Here is a 20,506-nt window from a genome sequence, read left to right on the forward strand (position 1 = left end):
CCAAGGGCACAAAGACAGAGCATGTGGAGTTGACTAAGATGCTTGACGTGATGACTGTAAATTGTCCACATTTTGCAGCTGTAGTAAGGAATGGTGATGACAGCTATGTGGTACACATTTACTTTTGTTTGAAGTCGAATGCCTCTTTCATTCTAGACACACTGCTTTAATCTCCCAAAAGCTGTGCTGGCTTTTGCTACAAGCTCAGTAAATACTGCTTTGCTACAATGTGAAGTTCATCTTCAATGTCATGCTGGGAAGAAATGGGAGAAACCCTCTTACTCTTGTGAAATGCATGAAGCCACTTCTTTTAGAAATATAGGCAGTCTTCTCAGTAGAAATTATAACGCTATCTTTAAAAATGCATGTTTACACTTGAAACATATTATGGAAGCAACCAAGAAAATGTAAAAATATTTTTATATTCTTTCTTTACCCATTCTCTAAGCTTACTTTGTAATTCTCTAGACATGGTCATCAGCGTTTCCTATTGTAATTATACAAGACATTAAAGCTTAACGTTTATCTGCTTTAAAGATGACTTTCTGCCAACAATAATTTTATATGCGGCTTTTTAAAATATAGAATTCACCAGAGGTAACAAGGAATTTAACCATATTACAAAGTTAAACATATGGACCACTGAAAAATAAACTGGTTGTTATAGTATGTGTCACAAAGGAGTTTTCACTCTGTTCTCCAGTGCAACTGAAGTGAAAATACTTGCGCAGAAAAAGTTAACCAATTTCATCACTCCCTGCAATAACAGACCAGGAAGCTTTGCTGTGTCAGATCCTTTAGTTGATGCCCTAATAACAGTCAGACTTTTATTGCTGCATGGGGTGTCAGATATTTTTGAGACCTCTCATACAAAACAGTCCATTTTCCTACCTAGCGTGGAACGTTGCAGAGGCTCTCAATCTGTTGAAAAAAAAATCCAGCCGAGTACATGGAGATTACTGAACTTCAAGAACAGTAACTGACCTCTGAGTTTTCTGCAAAACTTAGCTCAGTTATTTTATTCAGCATGACAGTTAAAACCTTACTACCATGAACAGCTTCTACTGAGGCAAGTATCAATCCATATATGAAGACATAAGTAAGTACTGTAATTTACTATTGCTACTATCTTCATTGATATTATTTAGCAGAATTATCTTTCTCTATTAATTTAAAAAATAATTACATATGTTTCATCAGATAAAATAAAAGCTTTCACATTGGGTAATAATTTGGGGCATAATTGGTTAATAGTATTAAAGTCATATTTCAAAAAGATGGCAATTTTTGCAAGCTAGCCAAAAAGTTTATTAGCAAACTATAATGACTATTCTGATTGCAATTAAAAAAACCCTTCCCAAATGGGTCAACACACCTAAGTGTTATCTGATTTTAACATCACGGTTATTACTTATTATCAGGCTGCACAATGAGATATTGATTACTTTTAACCTTTAGATCCAAGATTTCAGGAAAAGTCGAGGCAGTAGCACAGTCTACCTTTCCTGTCTAGTAAACTTATGGCCTTTAGTGGAATTCTAATGATTCTTATTGGCAAGGCAAATCCGAAATTAGTTTATTCTCTTGGCTCATACAGAAATGATGACATATCTAAAAATAGTGCATGCGTAGCAGATTTGTGGTTACTAGCTACAAGGGGCTTAATCCTGCCGTGTGCTGAGAGCTTCCTCCAAAGTGACGATCACCATCTTCTCCCCCGACTGCTTTAGCAGCTCGGTGCCGGCACTGACTGATCACTGGACAGACAGAAGGCAGTACGGACCGTGCAGAATACGCATCGTAGGAGCAAAAATCTTCACGTTTTCTCGTTTATAACCAATCCCCTAAGCATATTGTCCAAATATATCACTCTTCAGGCTGTTAATCTTTTAATAAGTTTTCTTTATATGGAAAATCTGCTTGAAATAAAGACTGAACTACAATGCGGCTTCAGTAGGTACGCAGGACTTGTTTTAAATGGAACAAAGTAATCCAATTAAACTAATCTGTTTTACAAGTTAAAATGATACGAAGCACATTAATTGATCCTTCTAGGCTGCTGCCGTCTGAGCCCTCTTTCTATTTCAGCGGCATTTGGAACTGCTTCGCACATTTGTATCCTCCGCCTGAAGAGAACTCGGTCCTCCGGTTCAGGAGAATTACGGGCAAGAGAAACATGTAAGTGTTATGTGTTAGATTAATTTGCAGAACACTTGGCATTATTATTGCCAAGTAGTCAAATTGTTCCAAGTTGTTCCGGAAGGTTGTTATTAATAGTATGTTTTCTGAGGAAACTTCTGTCTACTTTTGGAACTGCATTTCTGTTGCCAAGGAAACTCCTTTAAGCACAGCATTCTAGGAGCACACTGCTGCTTTTGTTTGCCAGTATCCTATTCATATCATCTAAGTAAGCACTTTACATACTTCAGCCTCCAGTTTCAAATGGTGAAGTTTCTCAGTATTTATATTCCTGCGTTAAATATAGTTCATTCCTCTCGTTAAACTCGGGGACTCTTGCAAGATGATTTTAACAGTTGCTTTAAAGGACAGGTTTTTTTCACAAGTTTTTAATAAATTAGTTTTAATTTGAATAATAGCTCCATAGGTTATAGCACTAGTCCTTAAGTGTTAATTATCTTTTCACTCCGAAATTAATGTAGTCATTTCCTACTGACTCCTCTACACCATTATTGAAGTGCTGAGGAAAACATGTCATTGAGTTCGGAGCCAGAGCTGTTGTTGTGATTAATCCTGGTCACATGGCCGATCTCTGCCAAAAGGAGATCACTGAAAAAAGGTGACAAAGACAGTGATTTCCTGTCAGCAAAGAGTACGACAGGGCTGTCTAGAAGTGATGCAAATGAGGGAAACTTTCACCACGGTTTGTTTGATCCACTCGGGGCCGCAGCCCGCCGCGCCAGGGAGCGGCACGATGGAGCAGCAGCACACCCAGAGGAGGGAAGGCGCTGCACCTTCGCGAGGGCGACAGCCTCCAGGAGGGAGACCAAAACTGCTGCCGGACGTTTTTCCCTCCACTTTTTTTTTTTGAAAGGTATCCTTCTCTTTTGAGGTGCGTTGTGATGGGATTTAATACCGGGAGCCGCCTCCTGCTGATGAAATGGTTTCGTAGTTAACCTGTCCTAAAGCCGCGTCAACTGCATTTCTCCAAAATCTCTGCGCTGCTACGGAAGTAGGGGGGTTTTCCATCTATCTGAGAAGTTATTAGTTCAAGACTTACGGCTTAAGCAGTTCGTATTAAAAACAACATACATCACTTGTAACCAAACAGGAAAATACAATTTCTTTTATTTGATATTTTAAAATGTTTAGTTAATTTTATTCCAAACATGCTAACAGTCTGAACAATCATGCTCTACTTATTTGAATGGGGTTTTAATCTAACACAATTAAGTTTTGCAATTAATCTTCTGAGGGAAATGGAAAGAATTATCATTAACGTTTCTGCCTAGTATACTCATTTCTAATGTCCACATTTCCAGTAAATACCGACTTGCTTCATTTTCGAACGTTCAAGGTACAGAATTACTCAAGTTCCCACTAAAGGGCTAATTAGCGGAGTTTAAATTCTTTGGGTTTGATCCTCCAGAAACGGCACATGAATACAGCTGAAGTCAATGCAAGTTCTGTGTACTCAGAGCTTATGAGATCAGGCTCACATGCAGTAGATTAAAATGAAATAAACATGATACATTTGGCATTAAACTGAGCTATTACCACAGTACAAAGAAGTGAGAGTCCAAAAAAAAAGGGGGGGGGGGGGGGGGGGGGGGAATGCTCCTTTCAGTTTTTTCTTAGTTAGTAGATAGAGCATCAGAGGACAAATAAACTGCAAGTTGTGCATTCCGTGACTGCCATCCCATCAAACACCAGTTGATTTTCAAAACCATTAGCTAGTTTAAGAGTGTAAAGCTGAAATCATTTAGGGCTGCAGGGGAGCACAGGGAGGAAAACGAAGGAAGAATAGTTTTCTATTTTTGCAAGTCTTTGCACTAAAATCTCGGAAATCTAGGGAAAGTCAGCATACATATTCAGAATTTAAAAAAAAAATGGCTGTGCTACTCCTCTTATATTAAGGGCAAAATACAACATAGTTAAAGAGAGTTAATAAGGATCCTAATAAAAAACCATGAAGCTCCTGGAATATCACAAAACAAAATTAAGTTGAGAGTTGACTTAAATCTATATTAAATCTGAAAATAGAGTACTGGGAAAATAGTCTAACCATGAAAATACATTTTATTTTCCCATATGCAATTTTAGCATTTATATATTATGTTATGCTGCTTTAATGTATGCTTTTCCCTTCCGATTTACCTGTTTTATCATTGCTCCTTCCATTCATAGACTCCTTAGGGGCAGTGATTACTGTTGATAATAGTGATACCACAGCAGGTTCCCTGGCAGAGACGGCTTGCTGAGCTGGCTCAGAGGTGCAATTACTTGTCAGCTCAATAACTGAGAAGAGGGATCTGTGGGTTTAGGAGAATCCACCAAAATGCAGAGAGTGCAATTAACAGGTTCGTGTTTGAAGCTGTAGCTGATAAAGAATGACTAAAGCAAGACCTATGTTTTCATAACACCCCACATCTTTGAGGTATTCTGATAATAATAGCTGCTTGAATTTCTCTTCACAGATTTCTTTCCCTACAGAGTAGAAAGGCCGTGTTCACGGTGAAGTGTAAGCAGTGCTGGTGTCCCATTGCTGTGAGCACTAGACCATCCACCACTCTGTACGAAACCCTCCAAATAAAAAGGGTGTCACTACTGATTACACAAGATACTGGGATACTGTAAAATATATATATATATATATATAAACTGTTTCTGAGGGCATGATTCATTCTTTTACTTGAGTCTCTGAAATTAAGGATGATAAAGACCTACTGATTCATCTGACCTCTCTTTTTCTAGTGTAGAATTGTTCCCTCAATCATATTTGCTAATGTTTTCTTTTGTCTACTTTTAAACGTCTGAAATTATGGGGCTTTCAACAGTTCTTTAGGAGGTTTTTAATTTTTTTTCCATTGAAAGGCTAACAGATCTTAATGCTATTCTTTCAAGCCTTTTATATTACCTGCAAATACTCATCCTGGTTTATGGACACACCTTAGCCATCTCTTAACCAAACTGCACATTTCTAGTTGCTTAAGTCTTTCCTTCTGTCCCTAGCGATTTGCTTGCTGCTTTCACTGGAAAGGTATACTCAGAATATTCACTGTGAGAGGGTAAGCAGTCTGTTTCTACCCTTCTACAAGTGGTTTTGCAGTTGTCAGTACTTTTGAGATGGGGGCTCTATTAATTAGCAGATGCCATCACTGTGGAAACTGTAGAGCAAACACACAGTCCCTTTGACATAAACTTTCTGCTTTCAGAAGCGTCACACACATCGTAAGACAGAATTTGGTAATAATGAGAGACCGTTACTTCCCAGTTTGGATAAACAGTATTCCTCATTTTGCCACCCTACTCTACTGCCAACTAAGTCATAAATTACTGCCCTCTTTTATTATTCTCACTATGCCTGACCATCTATAATTATTGTTAATGGCTACATTTGGATATCAGAAAGGGAAGTATCCTAAATAGCACCCAGTATACTTGGGCTGGCTGCTTATGCCCTGTTGCTTCTCATATTGATGGGTGGATTTTTTTCTTAAACTTTGATTTATGTTTATTGATTCTTATTTATTTATTTATGTAGGACTAAAACTAGTAGCTAGATTAGGCATGGTACAAGCTGGTCATATACAGACAGGCACTACCAAAACACACTGTTTTAGACTTGCAAGAAACTTTTTACCCAATTCTGATATTGCTTATTTCTAAGCCTAGACAGGGCCAGGACTGTTAATGTGTGACTAATCTGATTAAGTATTTAGAAAGTTAGAAAAAATACATTAGTGAAAATAAGAAATGATTGACAAATCAAGAAATAGAGATTACAGAATTAAACTTACTTGCAGCCTAAAATAGTTCAGACCTGAACCATATTTCCATTCCTAAACATATTTTAACTTGTTTGGCAATGCTTTTTCACCAGGTATTTTAAATAAAGGGACTAAAATTAGAATAAAATGCAAGACGGACATCAAGAAAATAGGATGCCAAAGCAAGAAAAACTAAATTATATTTAATAAATTATCAAATTGTGCAATCATAGAAGAAAGAAAACAACTTCTATTTGACCTTGAATGTACCATTTATTCGATAAGAAATAAAAAAAAGCTAGAGGGTAGTTGTTTCTTGTCATTATACTGTTGCTGATTCTGTGGTTAGTTATTAATTTTATTTTTTATGATTCACAATCTGCTCTTTGAAATATGCCATATGCTCAAAGCAATTCAAGGATGACAACTGTCAGAATTACTCCAATAAAAATTGCCTAAATGAGGAAGATTTACTGCAGCCTGATATTTCTGTCAAAAGCCCTCCTTTCTTTTCCCCACTGCCCCTCATTCCCATGGACTATAGCTTCTCAGACACACAGCGAAGCCTGAAATGGTTTTAGATCAAATCTATGCATTTTGGGCAACTTCCTAAAAGTACTCTAGAAGAATTGACAAAGCTTCTGGGCTAACGCTACCATGATAAATATAATAATCTGCATGTGTGACTCTGTGTGTGTGTGTGTGTATATACACATCTTTTGTAGATACATGAAGACTCTCTAATCAATATGCAAGTCCAAAATCATTTTGCTGAAATCACAAGTGTGATGACTTAACATGACAATGTCTGCTTTATGCATAACTAATAAAATTAAATTGGAAAAGTCCTGCATTCTGGCAGCAGCAAACCAAAATCAAGGCAAATTTCTTTCTTCCCAGAAGAGGTCTGAAAGGTGGATAAAAATCCAGCTGAAAGCTCCAATCAAAACACATTTTGTTAAATGCTACCATTTCATTTTTTTCCTTCATTTTGTTTCAGTCTATTTATTAATGCAGTTTCATTTATTTCTATTCATCTTGAAGACAAATCTTTGTCCTTCTATAGAATTACACCAAATAGAATGTGATAAAGGGAACTTTCTTGCAATTATGATGTCGGTGCAGCCTGTCAGCGCACAGGGGATGGAAATGAGGTTGGGGACAGGGAAGGGAATTCTAATAGACACCATGATACATACAATGAACGCAGCGATATCCTGTGAGAGAAAGACTTGTCAAGCTAATCAGATCTTCTATAGCTAGGTAAAGGCAGTAACGGTAGCGCTAACCTTGTAAAGATGCTGCTGCTGCTCCTCTGACATCATCAGGTCATGGCTGTCCATCACAATGGATTCCATGTCAATCAGCCAATCCCAGAGCTCCTGGTATTCTGAATCAAAGTCCAAAAGGCTGTAGATAAGGAACAAAATGTATTATGCATAAATACGGTGTAGTTGTTAAAATCTTGTATTAGAATAATATATTCTTGAAAACTCATGATGTTCCTAGTTATATTTCTAAAGAGACATTCTGTATTTATACAGAGTGGAGGAAAATGAAAACTGAAATCCAATTTAAGCCAGTGCCATGACCTAAATTCAGCAGCTGATGCCAAATCCTGACAACTGTTGGCATACTGCATTTGCTTCAAAATTTCTGAAATAGAAATCCCCCATAGATAATGTTGATTAATGGTTTTTAAAGTGCTGACTTTATATTGAGCAAACTTTGCAACCATCTTGATATAATTCATATAAAAATATTATTTTCATAGAAAAATGACTCAATCCATTCAGCTATCCCTCTGCTGTCTATCTGCCTATCTCTGTAAATATCCTACATTTATTTTCATGGATGAGTAGCTAGCATTTCAACTTAACGCCTTAAGATAGGCTTGAGTGAATATGGTAAGCCAGTGAGAACTAAGGCCAGATACAGTATTAGACAGGTGTTCCCTACAGACATGTAAGAAACAAAGGTAAGGACAGGAAGTCAAAACAATGAATCCTTGAATAGCCAGCAATCATTAAAATTCAAAGGAGGATCACTACGGTTTTCAACAAAATAAATCATTAGAATAAGGAGCTTAAAAGGATTAATGTGATTCTCTATTGAAAGCCCAGTGAATAAGTAAGGCATAGCTTCTTCTAAAATACCATGGTACAAGACAGAAGGTACATACTAAAAACTGCACATTCGTCAAAAAAATACCCCTTGAAAAGGGATCTTCAAACCTCCAAAACTGGAACTAACAAAAGCCTTGTCAGTAATATAAAAAAGCCCCATATTGATCAAACAATAGTACATGTTCCACTAAAGCTAATTTCTCCAATTATTAAAAACTTTTCTAGCTTTCTGCATCTTTAGCAACACCATTAAAAAAACCAGCAGTATTTCAACAGAGAAACAATGAACTAAACATGTTTTTAGTGTTATCAATACTACTGCAGTTTCAGTTGTTATTAACTAGAGTACCATGTGCATGGTAATTTTGAAAGCTTATATATAAAGTTGTGACAAGTAGAACTGTCAGAAAGAAAGAAAGAAAGAAAGGAGAAGGAAGAAAGAAAAGCCATTTGCCTTCTATGGTATAATTTTCAAGGAGTTGACAACAAAGGAAGTCTTGTATAGTGTACAAGTGTTGATTCCTGCTTCTGAAGTAACTCTCAGTTTAATCCACTGTACTTTGTGTACTTTTACTACTCTTTCAGGAGCCATTTGGCTCAGATATCATTTTGAAACTAAAATGAAACTAAACTCCATTTCGAATACTATATTTGCAGTGATAGTGAATCTTCCTTCCTCTGAAAACAGTACAACCACGCTGTATCGTCAGTATCTTCAGTATCTAGGGCTCTTTTATTCCCCTTCTGTTCTATCCAAGTATTACCCAGCGTCGTAAAACCGACAAGCAGTTATTAAAACATATGTTTTATGATATAAGAGGCTTGATTTCATCTCATGTAAATTAGTACTGATTCAGTTGGACTTGGTCAGTTTTCACTCAGCAGTGAAATATTTGAATTAAGATATGAAGCTGACTGAATCAAATCCTACATCCAATGTTCATAGCCTTCTGCTGCCAGAATGGGATGGGATGCCTTTGGAGACTGCGCCAGGAAGTGGACTGGGATTTCACTGTAATGTGCAGAACACATGCTGGATCCAAACACCTGCTTTGTATCTATAGAACCACATCTTGGTTACAGTCCAAATTCGTCCATTTATTGGTGTAAGAGAATGAATTGATCCTTTAAAGACACACAAAGGCACTTTTCCCTGACCTTTACAAAACCCAAATAAGCACTAGGAAACAGCTGGACAGTTTGATTTCTAGCTAATGTTCTAAAAAGCATCTCAACCCAAAATAAAGAGTGAGAGAAACAGTATTAATTGGAAAAAGTCCAAGAAGGGATGCAGGACGTAACAGAGATTTATTTTTTTCCCCATATTTTAGATCCTGTGCCTCTTTCATTTCTTTTCCTTTTTTTTTTTTTTTTTTTGAGGGGGGATATTAAAATAAAGTTAACTGAGACCATTTTTAAGCAAACTGTTTATGGCAGTTATTTTCCTGAGCTTAAAGACAGTGACGTCAGCATAAAAAGCATCATCAATATTTTTTTGTAATTTGCTATGTTCTTAAAAGTTCTGAAATAACTCTGATGTTTTTTAAAAAATGCTTTGTTTTTAAAATGAATACCTTACATATAAATGAAAAATACTGATTACTATTAAATTATTATTTGGAAAAAGCTATGTTATTAAGGTGTTAAAAAGATATTCAGAAAATCCAGCAAATGTAGGATCAGTGACAGGTAAAGATTAAAATGTACCTGTCAGTATTTCTGTGGTATATTGGATATTTCTTTTATATTGAGAGTCTTTTTTTTTTTTCTGAGCTTAGCAGATCTTTTTCATATTGCCACAGGCAGAATCAAGGAAAGCATAACTTCTGAAATACTGGGTCTGTGTTGCAGATGCAAGAACTACAGAAAACATCTAATTTTGGTAGATTATCCAAATCCACTCGTTGCCAAAAAAAAAAAAAAAAAAAAAAGTTAGTTACTGGGGAAAAGAAAATTCTCCATTAAAAGTACCCAAACATTAACAACGAGAAGGCTATAATGTTAGTTAAAGGGCAGGAAACTACAGCTGCCTTAATACAGGTTTTGTTGGTTAATAAGCTAAAATCATTAGCTACATAATAACTGAAATGACATTAAGAAGTATATTTTATCTTGGTAAACAGGGAATCAGATATGCAGAGTTGCATGTCTAATCCCTTGAACCCTAAACATATTTCTTAAAATGTGGACATCAATTTATTATTTTGAATGAAAATTCATGAGCACCTTTCTCATGAGAAAACCAGCTCGTCTGTGGCATTAATAAATAAAAAGGCATGTGAAGCTATTTCCATCAGCCTTTTTCCCCATGTTTAACATACACTTCCAGTTTGTATTATTTCTTTGACAGCATAACTCACATGCTATTTAGAAATACTGTAAACATACTGAAACGCTCGCCAAAAAAATTCATCCAGACAAAAAGTTCTTTCAAGTTTCTGGGTCATGATTGTTTGGAACTCCTTTCCATTCACATGTTTCTATTAGGAGAATATAGGAGAGATCAAAATTCTGACCTTAAAATCGTCTTATATTCCATACATACAACCCTCTCTATTGTCATTGCAACATCCACGCTCTGCAGTACATCTCTTTCTTTACACAGTAACCGGCACCCCCTTATTCTGCAGGTACTACCTTAACTTTATCTATCCGAGTTTAGTTGTTTCCTGCACAAAGTCACCTCCCAAATCTTTCTCCCCACTATATAAACAATTCTTCATCCACAGTAACACTTGTTCCCAGTGTAGGCACTCTTCTTTCTCCTAGGCCAAATGTCCACAACTGCTAATGGATAGATACCCTAATTTTCCCAGTTATCTGAATGCCCTGTTCCCTGTAGAGATCTCAGTTATCCTAGTAACAGGTGCTGGCTCATCCTACTACAGAATTTCTGTCCACATGTTTTGTGCAGTAGGGAAATACTGAATAAACCTTACTTTCAAAGCCGTATATCTGTAGGTAAAAGGCATTTCCATTGTGTTCAATACCTCAGACTGGTTCAAATGGAAGTTTTCCATCTGAATTTAGCCCCCATGTATTTCTATAATGGCTAAATATGTGGTATTCTATCTATCTGCCTCCTGTCTGGCCCAGAAAGGTGGCCACAGCCCAGAAACAGGGAACACCAGTAGATCACCATTGCCAGTAATAAGCATGAAATTACGAGTGCAAATGAATGCAGCTAAGAGCTTCGCTATCTGCTTTACACATATGATACGTAGAATTACAGACTGGATTTTTCCATGAGGCTTAAAGCTTTATAGCCCCAATCCTCAATAAAATCAAATGTCTCTTATTGTCTAATTGTCTTATGTCCCATGCAAAATTCCAACCTCAAGTCTTGCTCACATTCAACTCTGGCTGCAAAATTATAAGCTGTTTTTGAACATTTAGCCCCCAGTGCACATTTATATACATATACACACCAATTCAGAACAAATTATTTTTATGGTTGGCAATAGCTGCACTAGCGTGTTTGAGAATCTGACAGATTTCTGCATATGTAATCAAGATCTCAGTAATCCTACATAATTAGCCCACATCAACTTTTCTAAAACAGTCATCTTTCCGTATAATAAGAGGGGATGTTTACAAGGCTCATTTATCTTTACAGTTGGTAATTTAATAAAACTATGTTTCCAAGACCTCAACACTGAGTTAACAATTGAAAAAGGAAGTTATGGGGGTAGGAGCATCTTGGTCAGTGACTTTCCTTGAACGCAAAATTGAACGTAAAAGTTCTACTGAATTTTCTGGTTACAAGAAAACTTGCATCCAAATGAGGATGTACCCAAACAATGGGCACTAGTTAGCTCCTTTGAACTGCTTTTACCCCATACTATTATGAACTCACAGGTCTGTGTGACATTTAGAGGAGCTAGTAGTTAGCAGATAGGGTTTTTTAAAAGCCTCCTAGAAAAGTCTTAAACCAGAACTACAAAATATTTTCTTTGTTGTGAAAAAAGGAGGGGCAGCCATTCAAGACTTCATTTCAGTGATTAATCTGTCCAAGATTCTTTGCTCAAGTTGTCAATAAAGGGTTTCTTTTAATATATATATTTATATATATTTATATATATATATAATATATATATTTATATATATATTATATATATATATATTTTATATATAATATATATATTTATATATATTTATATATATATATACACACGTATAGGCACATACATGTATAGTATGTGTGTGTGCGTTTACATTTATTAAGTCAGACTGAGATGACCAACTCACGTGAAAACAGTTAAAATTGCAGCTTTCTAGATGTACAAAACTGGGATGCTTAAACTGAGAACTGTAAGTTCACTTACATATATGCATATATGCGTGTGTGTATGTATTTATACACTTTTATATGTATATAAAAAGTTTCATATTCAACTTTCCTAGTCACTAGTAGAATTACGGTTAGCCAGAATTGTCTTACAGTGGAGTTAACAAGTTATAAAGACATTTCCTTGAAAGATGCTAAGAAATCAAAAGAAATGAAGACATAACAGGAGAAAAGCTTGAAATGAAAGGACGTTACATTTACGTTTAATCAAATAATGGATTGCTATTAGATAATGTTAGGTAGTCCCATGAACAAACCATGATTTAGATAAATTATCCAGAACTCATTAATTTCTGCATTAATATATGAAAAAATAAATATATAGAGAGAGTTTTCCCCTGCTTCTTGACCCAGGAAGAAAAATCCCGGTTAACTAGAAGCAAGAAAAAGTATATCATGTAAAAAAAAATACAGATCAGTGAGAATAAAACAACAAAAAGAATAGTTCCCTACCCATTACTTCCCACTGTGTGAACTTTTGACATATCAGCAAACTCTTCCTTTCGCTTGCTACTACTGTTGTACTGCTCGCTGTACAGCTTTAAGGACATCTGTTCAACAGCATCTCTTTGTGCTTCCAGATAGCATAGCTGAACCTCAGCCTAGAGAAAGAAAACAAAAAGAAAAAAACAATAGATTTAAAAAAAAAATCAGAAAGAATGCATTTAAAACAGCTTTTGGATTGCAACAGTTTTAACACAGAGGAGTATACACACCACCATTTTTCTCTTTGCATTATAGTCAAAAAGGTTGAAGCAGTAAGTACGATAAAAGTACAGTGTATTCCCAAATGCTAGAACTGAAGTATTTAGGTAACTATCATGGAATGTGCTAGATAATCCATGAGATCTATATCCCATCAAACGCTGCATAAAAATGTCTGGATGTTAATAAAAACGATACTAGAAATGACACACTATGTCAGAACAGGTAGATGTATAAACTAACATTTCTCAAAGGCTTCAAGACTGACGTTTTCATCACATTGCCTGTGCCTCATAATTAATGAAAATCATATTGTTGTAGGCAGTTTTATTTTAAATTGCAAGTGTAAGCCAAAACAAGCAACTTGGCATTATTCACATTCTTCTTTCCCGTAGCTGTTGTCCATGATTACTCAGCAATTTTGATTGCAATGATAGAGGCAATAAGTTAAAAATGGTGTTTTCCATCAGACTCTGTGCCTGGCCAGAAGAATGTTGAATAATATTTGGCATGATAACTTATTGAAAAGACACTTTATTTATTGCAGCTGTAGTGATCAGTTTGATTCTGGAACTCAGAGAACCAGATGATAAGAGGATGAAATCTGCTGTGTGCCACACTTGCCCCTAGGAACAGGGAAGAGAACAGAGGGCAGAGTTAAGTTCAAAAGCACTTGGGGACCAATATGCTATTGTTTTCTTTTAATATGCTTCAGTGAAAGAAAAACGCATTACAAATTCTGACAATGCTTCAAAAACCTCTACTTCTGTGTAACTACATACTCATTTGTATTAGTAGGAGAATGCCTGCTGAACTATTTGGTACCATGGCAAGTAAACACAACAAGCATGGAGGAAATTCTTTGCAAGAACTCTTGCATTTTCTATGGCTGCGGACAGGGAAGTGAAGAGTTCGCTTGGTTGTTGACAGCACGGCAGTTACCAGTCTGTGGAAGAATGGCTACTGTAAAGAGAAAGCAGGGAAAGGGCTAGAGTTGAGAAGGAAAACGTGCAAAATCCAGAGTAAGGACAAATGTAGGCAAGTGAAGGGAAGCAGGCACTGAAGAATGGCAGTGGAGAAAGTCTGAAAGAAGGTGCAAAGGTCTCAACAGTTGCGTATATTTGCATATGCCTTGCTTTAGCATTGATGCAATTTTTGCTGAGTAATAGTACAGCTATTTGGAAAACTCATTTCCTTTTCAAATTTTTCCTCTTACAGTGAAATTCATTATGTTTGGCAGTAAATCGCAATATGTTTTTAGAAATTAAACAGAAAAACTAGCAAATTTTCCAAGGAGATAGCAGATAAAAATCCCAAGTAAAACATCCACGTTTGTTAGTGCATACAACACAAGTGAAATACAAAGTTTTCATACCTAGTCCAAAACAGTGGAAAATGAAACAACGCAGGGTTACGCATGAAGAAGCATTACTGGCACACAAAACTAGTTGGGACTGTTCCAGTTAGCCAGAGTAGGCTGCTAAGGTTGGAAAGAGCTGTAAAATACACTACTTTTAGAAACTATAATTAAAACTGCTGCTTATTCAACTCAGAAATGACCAAAAGAAGCAATAAACACACACCATTACCTTCCTGGTCCTCTTCTACCTCCAGGTACCTTTTTCTTTAAGGTGATAAACAATCCCCTTCCCTACAGGGATTCCTGATTGACCTTCTTTTTTAGAAGGATTCTTCACCAACCAGGATAATCTTTCAGCTGAGTATTTTGTACTGTCCACATAAGGCTATCAATTTTCTCTTTTAATTTATTCTTATCAGAAAGGACTTATTCAGTTTGTTTTCATATTAGTTATGGTTGGGCATGACACTTCCATGTAGGCATGACACTTTCAGTCTAAAGCCCCATTGTGAAAGACTGATAACTTTCCAAAACAACTACCTTAAAATATATATATATATATCTTATATATATCTTCCATGACTGTTTTAAGACTAGAATTGAAACCTTCTGGATAATTTAAAGGAAACAATTTCCCTGCTTTTCAAGATGGACTTGGAAGTGGAGACAAGTGATTATACTTCTTGCTTTTTTCCTGATCTTTAACTTATGTACGCAGAATAAAACCCAACACTTCCCCTAAGTAGTCCAAAAGCAGGAAATTCACAGATAATCTAGACTCAGTAACCTCCCATATATGAATTAAAACTCGGCCCTAATCAAACACATGCTATTACTCAAATAGCACAACTATCTCAATAGTTGAGATAAATTTTGGGAGGGCATTTTCTAATTCCCCCCCAACCCCCCCCCCCCCCCCGGCAGTTTCCTATATATTTTAAAAGAAAAGGGGAAAAATAAAGCAGACCTCTTTTACCAGATCTTTCAATCTCTTCACTTGCAAAAAATAAAAAAATAAAATTGTAAATAGGTAAAAACTTAATATGAAAAATAAGAGAAGAAAATGGAGGACGAAATAGAGTAGTGGGAGAAAGAATGTACAGGATGGGCAGAGTAAGTAAGTATATGGAGAGGGATGAATGTGTTTCCATTGTTTCTTCCTTACAGTTAGAAGGCCCTTTTCTACTGAGGATTATGAACTCCATTAACATCACACACTATGAATCCTGAATACAAGTAATTTCGTCCCAGTCCTTGTAGCACAGAAATATGCTCTCTCCATAAATCAACTATCTCTGTTTTTAAACCCACTTGCTGTCTTCAACTATTGCAGATACTTACAGCAACTCAAACTCGGGCAGTGTAGTTTCAGATGGATCTCTCTGATTTCTTGTCTGTATGAATTCATCCATCTCACTGTTGTACTTAAGCATTTTTTTGTCCCTGTTCTACTGATATCAGCTGCAAATCCAAAGAGGCTTTGAAGACCTCAAGTAGGTATTGATCAGTTTAAGTCTCAAAAAGCTACATTCTGCAGAAGCTGAACTAACTGGCACAAGGCACGATCTAGAAAATAGTACACAGCATGTATTCAGTAAATCTACTGCAGTTTATTTTCATCTTAAAATCTTTAATAGGAATGAAGGATCAGTTTTGCAGTATTCTGGCAGAATAACAGTAGCATCTTTATTAATTGCTAACCAATAGAACAGCTACTTGTTTTACCCTCTAGCTTATTTTGAGAGTGCATTTTCAGATTGCCCTACATATGCTTTCATGTTACTTAAGGCAACTCTAAGAACTTAATCTCTATCACAAACACACCACTATAGATGTGGATGTCTAGCAAATCCTAAGAAAGCCTGCTAAGATATGCATCATTCCAAATATACGTAATAGAAATTGGATGGGAGGCAATCATTCATTTACTCTTAATACCCGAATGCAGAAGTGAAAGACTGAACATGCCAAAATAAAAAGAAAAAAAAAAAAAGCAAGGAATGATGCTCAGCAGTTGTTTTCCACTTCATGGTCCTCCTATCCTACAAGTGACATTTTTGCAATAAAGATATAATCACAAAGATGGTGGTGATGGTTTGTGGTCTGGTTACACAAACTCTCTAACCGTCACTGTCCTACCAAGAAGGAATGAGTTTACAAGATTCAGTTGTAAATTAACGTGAGATATTTCCAATAATCAAATGACAAAACACTCTGATTTTTCCGAGCCCGGAGGACCCAACCTCTGTACATGACTATGAAAAACAGTAGCCTGTGGGAAAACTGAACATTTTCTACGCTTGTGCCAAATATTCAGATCTAGTCATGAGTTAATAACAGCAAATATTTTTAAGGCTAGAGAGCTCATTTTCTAAAAAGCAAGAGCTTATAAATAAACTGAGGGAGCGTGGCGTACAGACTCTACTCCTTACGACTGGCTTTGCATGACAACATAGAACGTCCTTTCCTATACAGATCACTATATAACACGAAGGGGTAATCAGAGACAGTACCAATCAATGAAAATACATTGTATTTCTTGTTAGACGTACATGTTAGAATGACCTTATTGTGAAGTGGAGAAAGACAAGACATGGGATAATGGCTGTTACCGTGGGAGGAAGGAGATTGAAAGGTTATATAGAGTGTCAAATGAGAGACTCAAAATTTACACAAATGTAAATTGGAGATAAGAACTCAGTGTTGTGTTGTTGTGCTGTAAACAATTTTTATATTGGAATGTGCTAGAATAAATATCTCTGAATTTGTGTGGAAGGGAAAGTGTTTTCAAACACTGTTTCCTAGCGATCACATCTTTTGTTAGGAACTACATTACGGTAAGCAAACTGTTCTGTTTTAAATATACAAATTATACTATATACACTTGACTTTGAAAAAGTAGAAAAAGCTATACCACTTGTACACTACACTGTAATTACTACAGAATTACATGTGAAATACAGGCATAATTTAATTTTTCTGCCATTGGTTAACCTTAAACTGTATAAAAATATTGTCTCAACTTAAAGCACAAGTTCTAGCTTTTGCCAAAAACGGAAGTGGTCAGAGGGCGTTATGCAGCATGTAGACTTAGAAGGCTCATCCGCATGTGTAGTTTATAGAAGTACAAGTATTCAGCTGCATCATTCTAAAAGGATGCATATTCCAGCTTGGTACACTTCGTAATTTAGGATTACAAGGATGCTTGGTACGTCCTTGTAATTTACATCCACAGATGGAATTGGGAGTAATTCCTTACCAGAATTAAGTAGATCAATGCATATGACCACATAAATGCTACTTGCAAGCATTTTTTTCTGTTTTCTGACACAGTATTCTGGTTATCTGTCCACACTAAAAAGTTGTGGAGAAGGTCTAATTATAGGACATGAAACAGACCCTGGCTCTGTCTGCAACTACTGAATAAAATGATATTGCGGAGTACACAGCTCAAAATATATTCCATGGAGATGCAGCTGAGAGATAGTTATTTGGCAGGCAAGAATTTGACCAAAGACTGTACAGACTGATCATCCACTACTCCATCCCCACAGCCAGCCAACACGTCTTCTGCTTCTGGAAACACTTAGGGTAGAAGCAGGACTTCCAAGAAGTTACCCAGGTATTTTAACTGGTATTCCCCCACCCCCCTCCCCTTCCTCTGCAAAATGTAAACAGCGACCTTGCTGCAGCTGAATTTCTTCTTAAGTCTGTTACCCTTTCTGCTTTTGGCTCCCCTGCCTTTAACATCCTTTATCTTGCACACTCTCTTCAGGACTGAATCAGATTAAAAAATAATCCTATATTGTAAACTGTGTTTACTGAGAGCTGAACATCTGATAGTCCTATTACAAAGGACACACTGTGTTTTGATCATGCAGGAAATTAATTCTGTTAATCAGGGCATGCTTGTTACCAGTTAAAATCTTAGCAAAGTGTTTTTATCATCAAAAATCTCAGAAATGCTTTTATATCAGTAATAACTTTATCACTGTATTTTTCAGAGTACTAAAACCATCACAACAATGTGAAACTTCAACACAGGAGAAGCAAAATTACAAGGCAACAATATTCTTACGTATCAAGGTACTTAAACTCACTGTGGAGTATAAGTAACAGCAGTAACAGCGCAGTGAAGCCTGTCCAGAGGAGCTATAAAATGAAATTTTAGATAGGTTACAGCAAGTCAGAACTGCCTTCTCAGGCAGTTCCCAGATCAAGAATTAATTCAAGGAAAAAAAAAAAAAAGAAAAAAAAAAGCCAGTAAATAACAGCAATACATTTTGGAGGGTTTCCCTTGGCTTTCAGAACTACATAGGTTTTTTTGCTATAAAGATTAGGAACATGACCTGTGACTTCAGGACAGTGGAGTGCAAATGCAATCAGTTGTGTGGCCTCAACAGTATTGTCTGACCAAATCCATGGAGGTGTCCTGACCATTGTGTTAATTTAAAATCTGGACCTCTGGTGTCTAATTCCTGATCATCCCCCTGCCTTTGGTTCTGTTCAGTATAAAATTAAATACACTACAGGAGAATGGCATGCCCTGTGTTTCAAATAGATCTCAGCTGTTGATCCAGAGAAGTTCCCTTTATCACAAATACCAAAAAACATTGAAGGAAAGTATGAAAGGAATGACCTCTCCAGAGACTTCCAGGACTGTGAATAGTTTTGACAATAGCATCCCAAAATTGTGAGGTGAAAAAAAAAAATCTTCATAAGAATAAAAATTGAACAGTGGGCAGTATATTTTGCTACTTTTGTCTTGCAGGTCATCTCCAGCCGCAGAAACAGTGAGTGACTGGCAGGATACAAAAAAAGGGTTTTTAATAACCAGGGACCAGGTGGAGAACAGGTTTGCTCCGACAAGGAAGCTCACACAGAGAGTGCTGGGATGACAGAACAGTGCTTGCTAAAAACAGGCAGAGTACACAAATTAACATATTCAGATCCAGCTGAATGCATCAATGTAATGGTTAGAGTGCATTTAATCAAAACTGTCACATGCTTTCCAGCTTTCTTCAGTGACACCTCTTGGAATGCCACCAGAATTGCAAGACCCAACGGTCCCACTCCTACAAACTCTGAAGAATTCATCCTATTAAAGAAGCAATTTATCAATACAACCTTCTCCCTTGTTTTCTTTCCAGTCCGACAGAGAAAACAATTTATTTTGGGAGAACACAGATATGCTGTATTTAAACACAAGTTTGAACACCTTTCCAGGCCAGCCTCAAGATCTTGAAGTAGTCAGGAAGAGGAAAGACTAGTTAGACATAGAAACCCTTCCCTCGGCGTGCTAAAATTGTAAACTTAATTAAAAACTCCATTATTTGCACAGTTGTGATTGTTCCTACCATTCCCTTTATTTGCACTTTTAGAACAATGAAGTGGCTTAAAAAGAGATTGTAAAGAGTCTGCCTATCATGCAAAGCACCGATATTTCTAAAAGTCATGCTTCCCTAACAGGTTGGGTTACTAAACCATATGTACCAGCCATGCACCTAACTAGATCTGCAGGTCTGGGCATTCAAAATGGCCGTGCTCTTAAGGTTGAAGGTACAAATGGTCAAATTCAGGACAGTGAATGCATGCAGGAGAAACTCGGGCATGATCACATACCTTCCTCTGCCCCCATCCCTACAGTAATGGGCACAGACATTTCTAAAAAAAAACGAGGGAAGGTAGTTCTTGCAAAACCAATACCTCCAAGGGAAAACTACCCAACGCATCCCAGGAAGGTATGACTGAGCTAATATAAAAATGTTATGGCCTTTTTCATGGAAACTTTGCTCAGAGGTCTACTTTGCGCATATTTTGGAGGAATCTCTTCTCACCACTGGGAGCTGTATTAACGTATAGCGAAGTGAATTCTGATGACTAATTTGAAGAATTTGGCTTTCAAATTACTTGAAATTATTATATAAAAAAATCTCTTTTTGAAGTAAATATATGGTGATTATTTAATTCTTTAAAATTATGCTGCATGAATCTGCATTTACTTTGGTAATACACATTG

At 36.5% G+C, this 20,506-nt stretch overlaps 1 protein-coding gene across 12 annotated transcripts in view; it reads right to left on the reverse strand.

The window, feature by feature from the left end:
• Positions 1–20,506, reverse strand: part of AKAP6 (A-kinase anchoring protein 6) — a 294,771-nt gene that overhangs the window by 75,070 nt on the left and 199,195 nt on the right. For all 12 annotated transcript variants that reach the window (XM_080592636.1, XM_080592641.1, XM_080592637.1 and 9 more), the window contains 2 exons: positions 12,876–13,024; positions 7,238–7,358 (listed from right to left, as the gene is read on the reverse strand). In XM_080592636.1, coding sequence (XP_080448762.1) covers positions 7,238–7,358; positions 12,876–13,024 — 270 coding nt within the window. The remainder of the gene's footprint in view (positions 1–7,237; positions 7,359–12,875; positions 13,025–20,506) is intronic.

Source organism: Anser brachyrhynchus (genome assembly GCF_964034855.1).
Source record: "Anser brachyrhynchus genome assembly, chromosome: 5".
NCBI lineage: Eukaryota > Metazoa > Chordata > Aves > Anseriformes > Anatidae > Anser > Anser brachyrhynchus.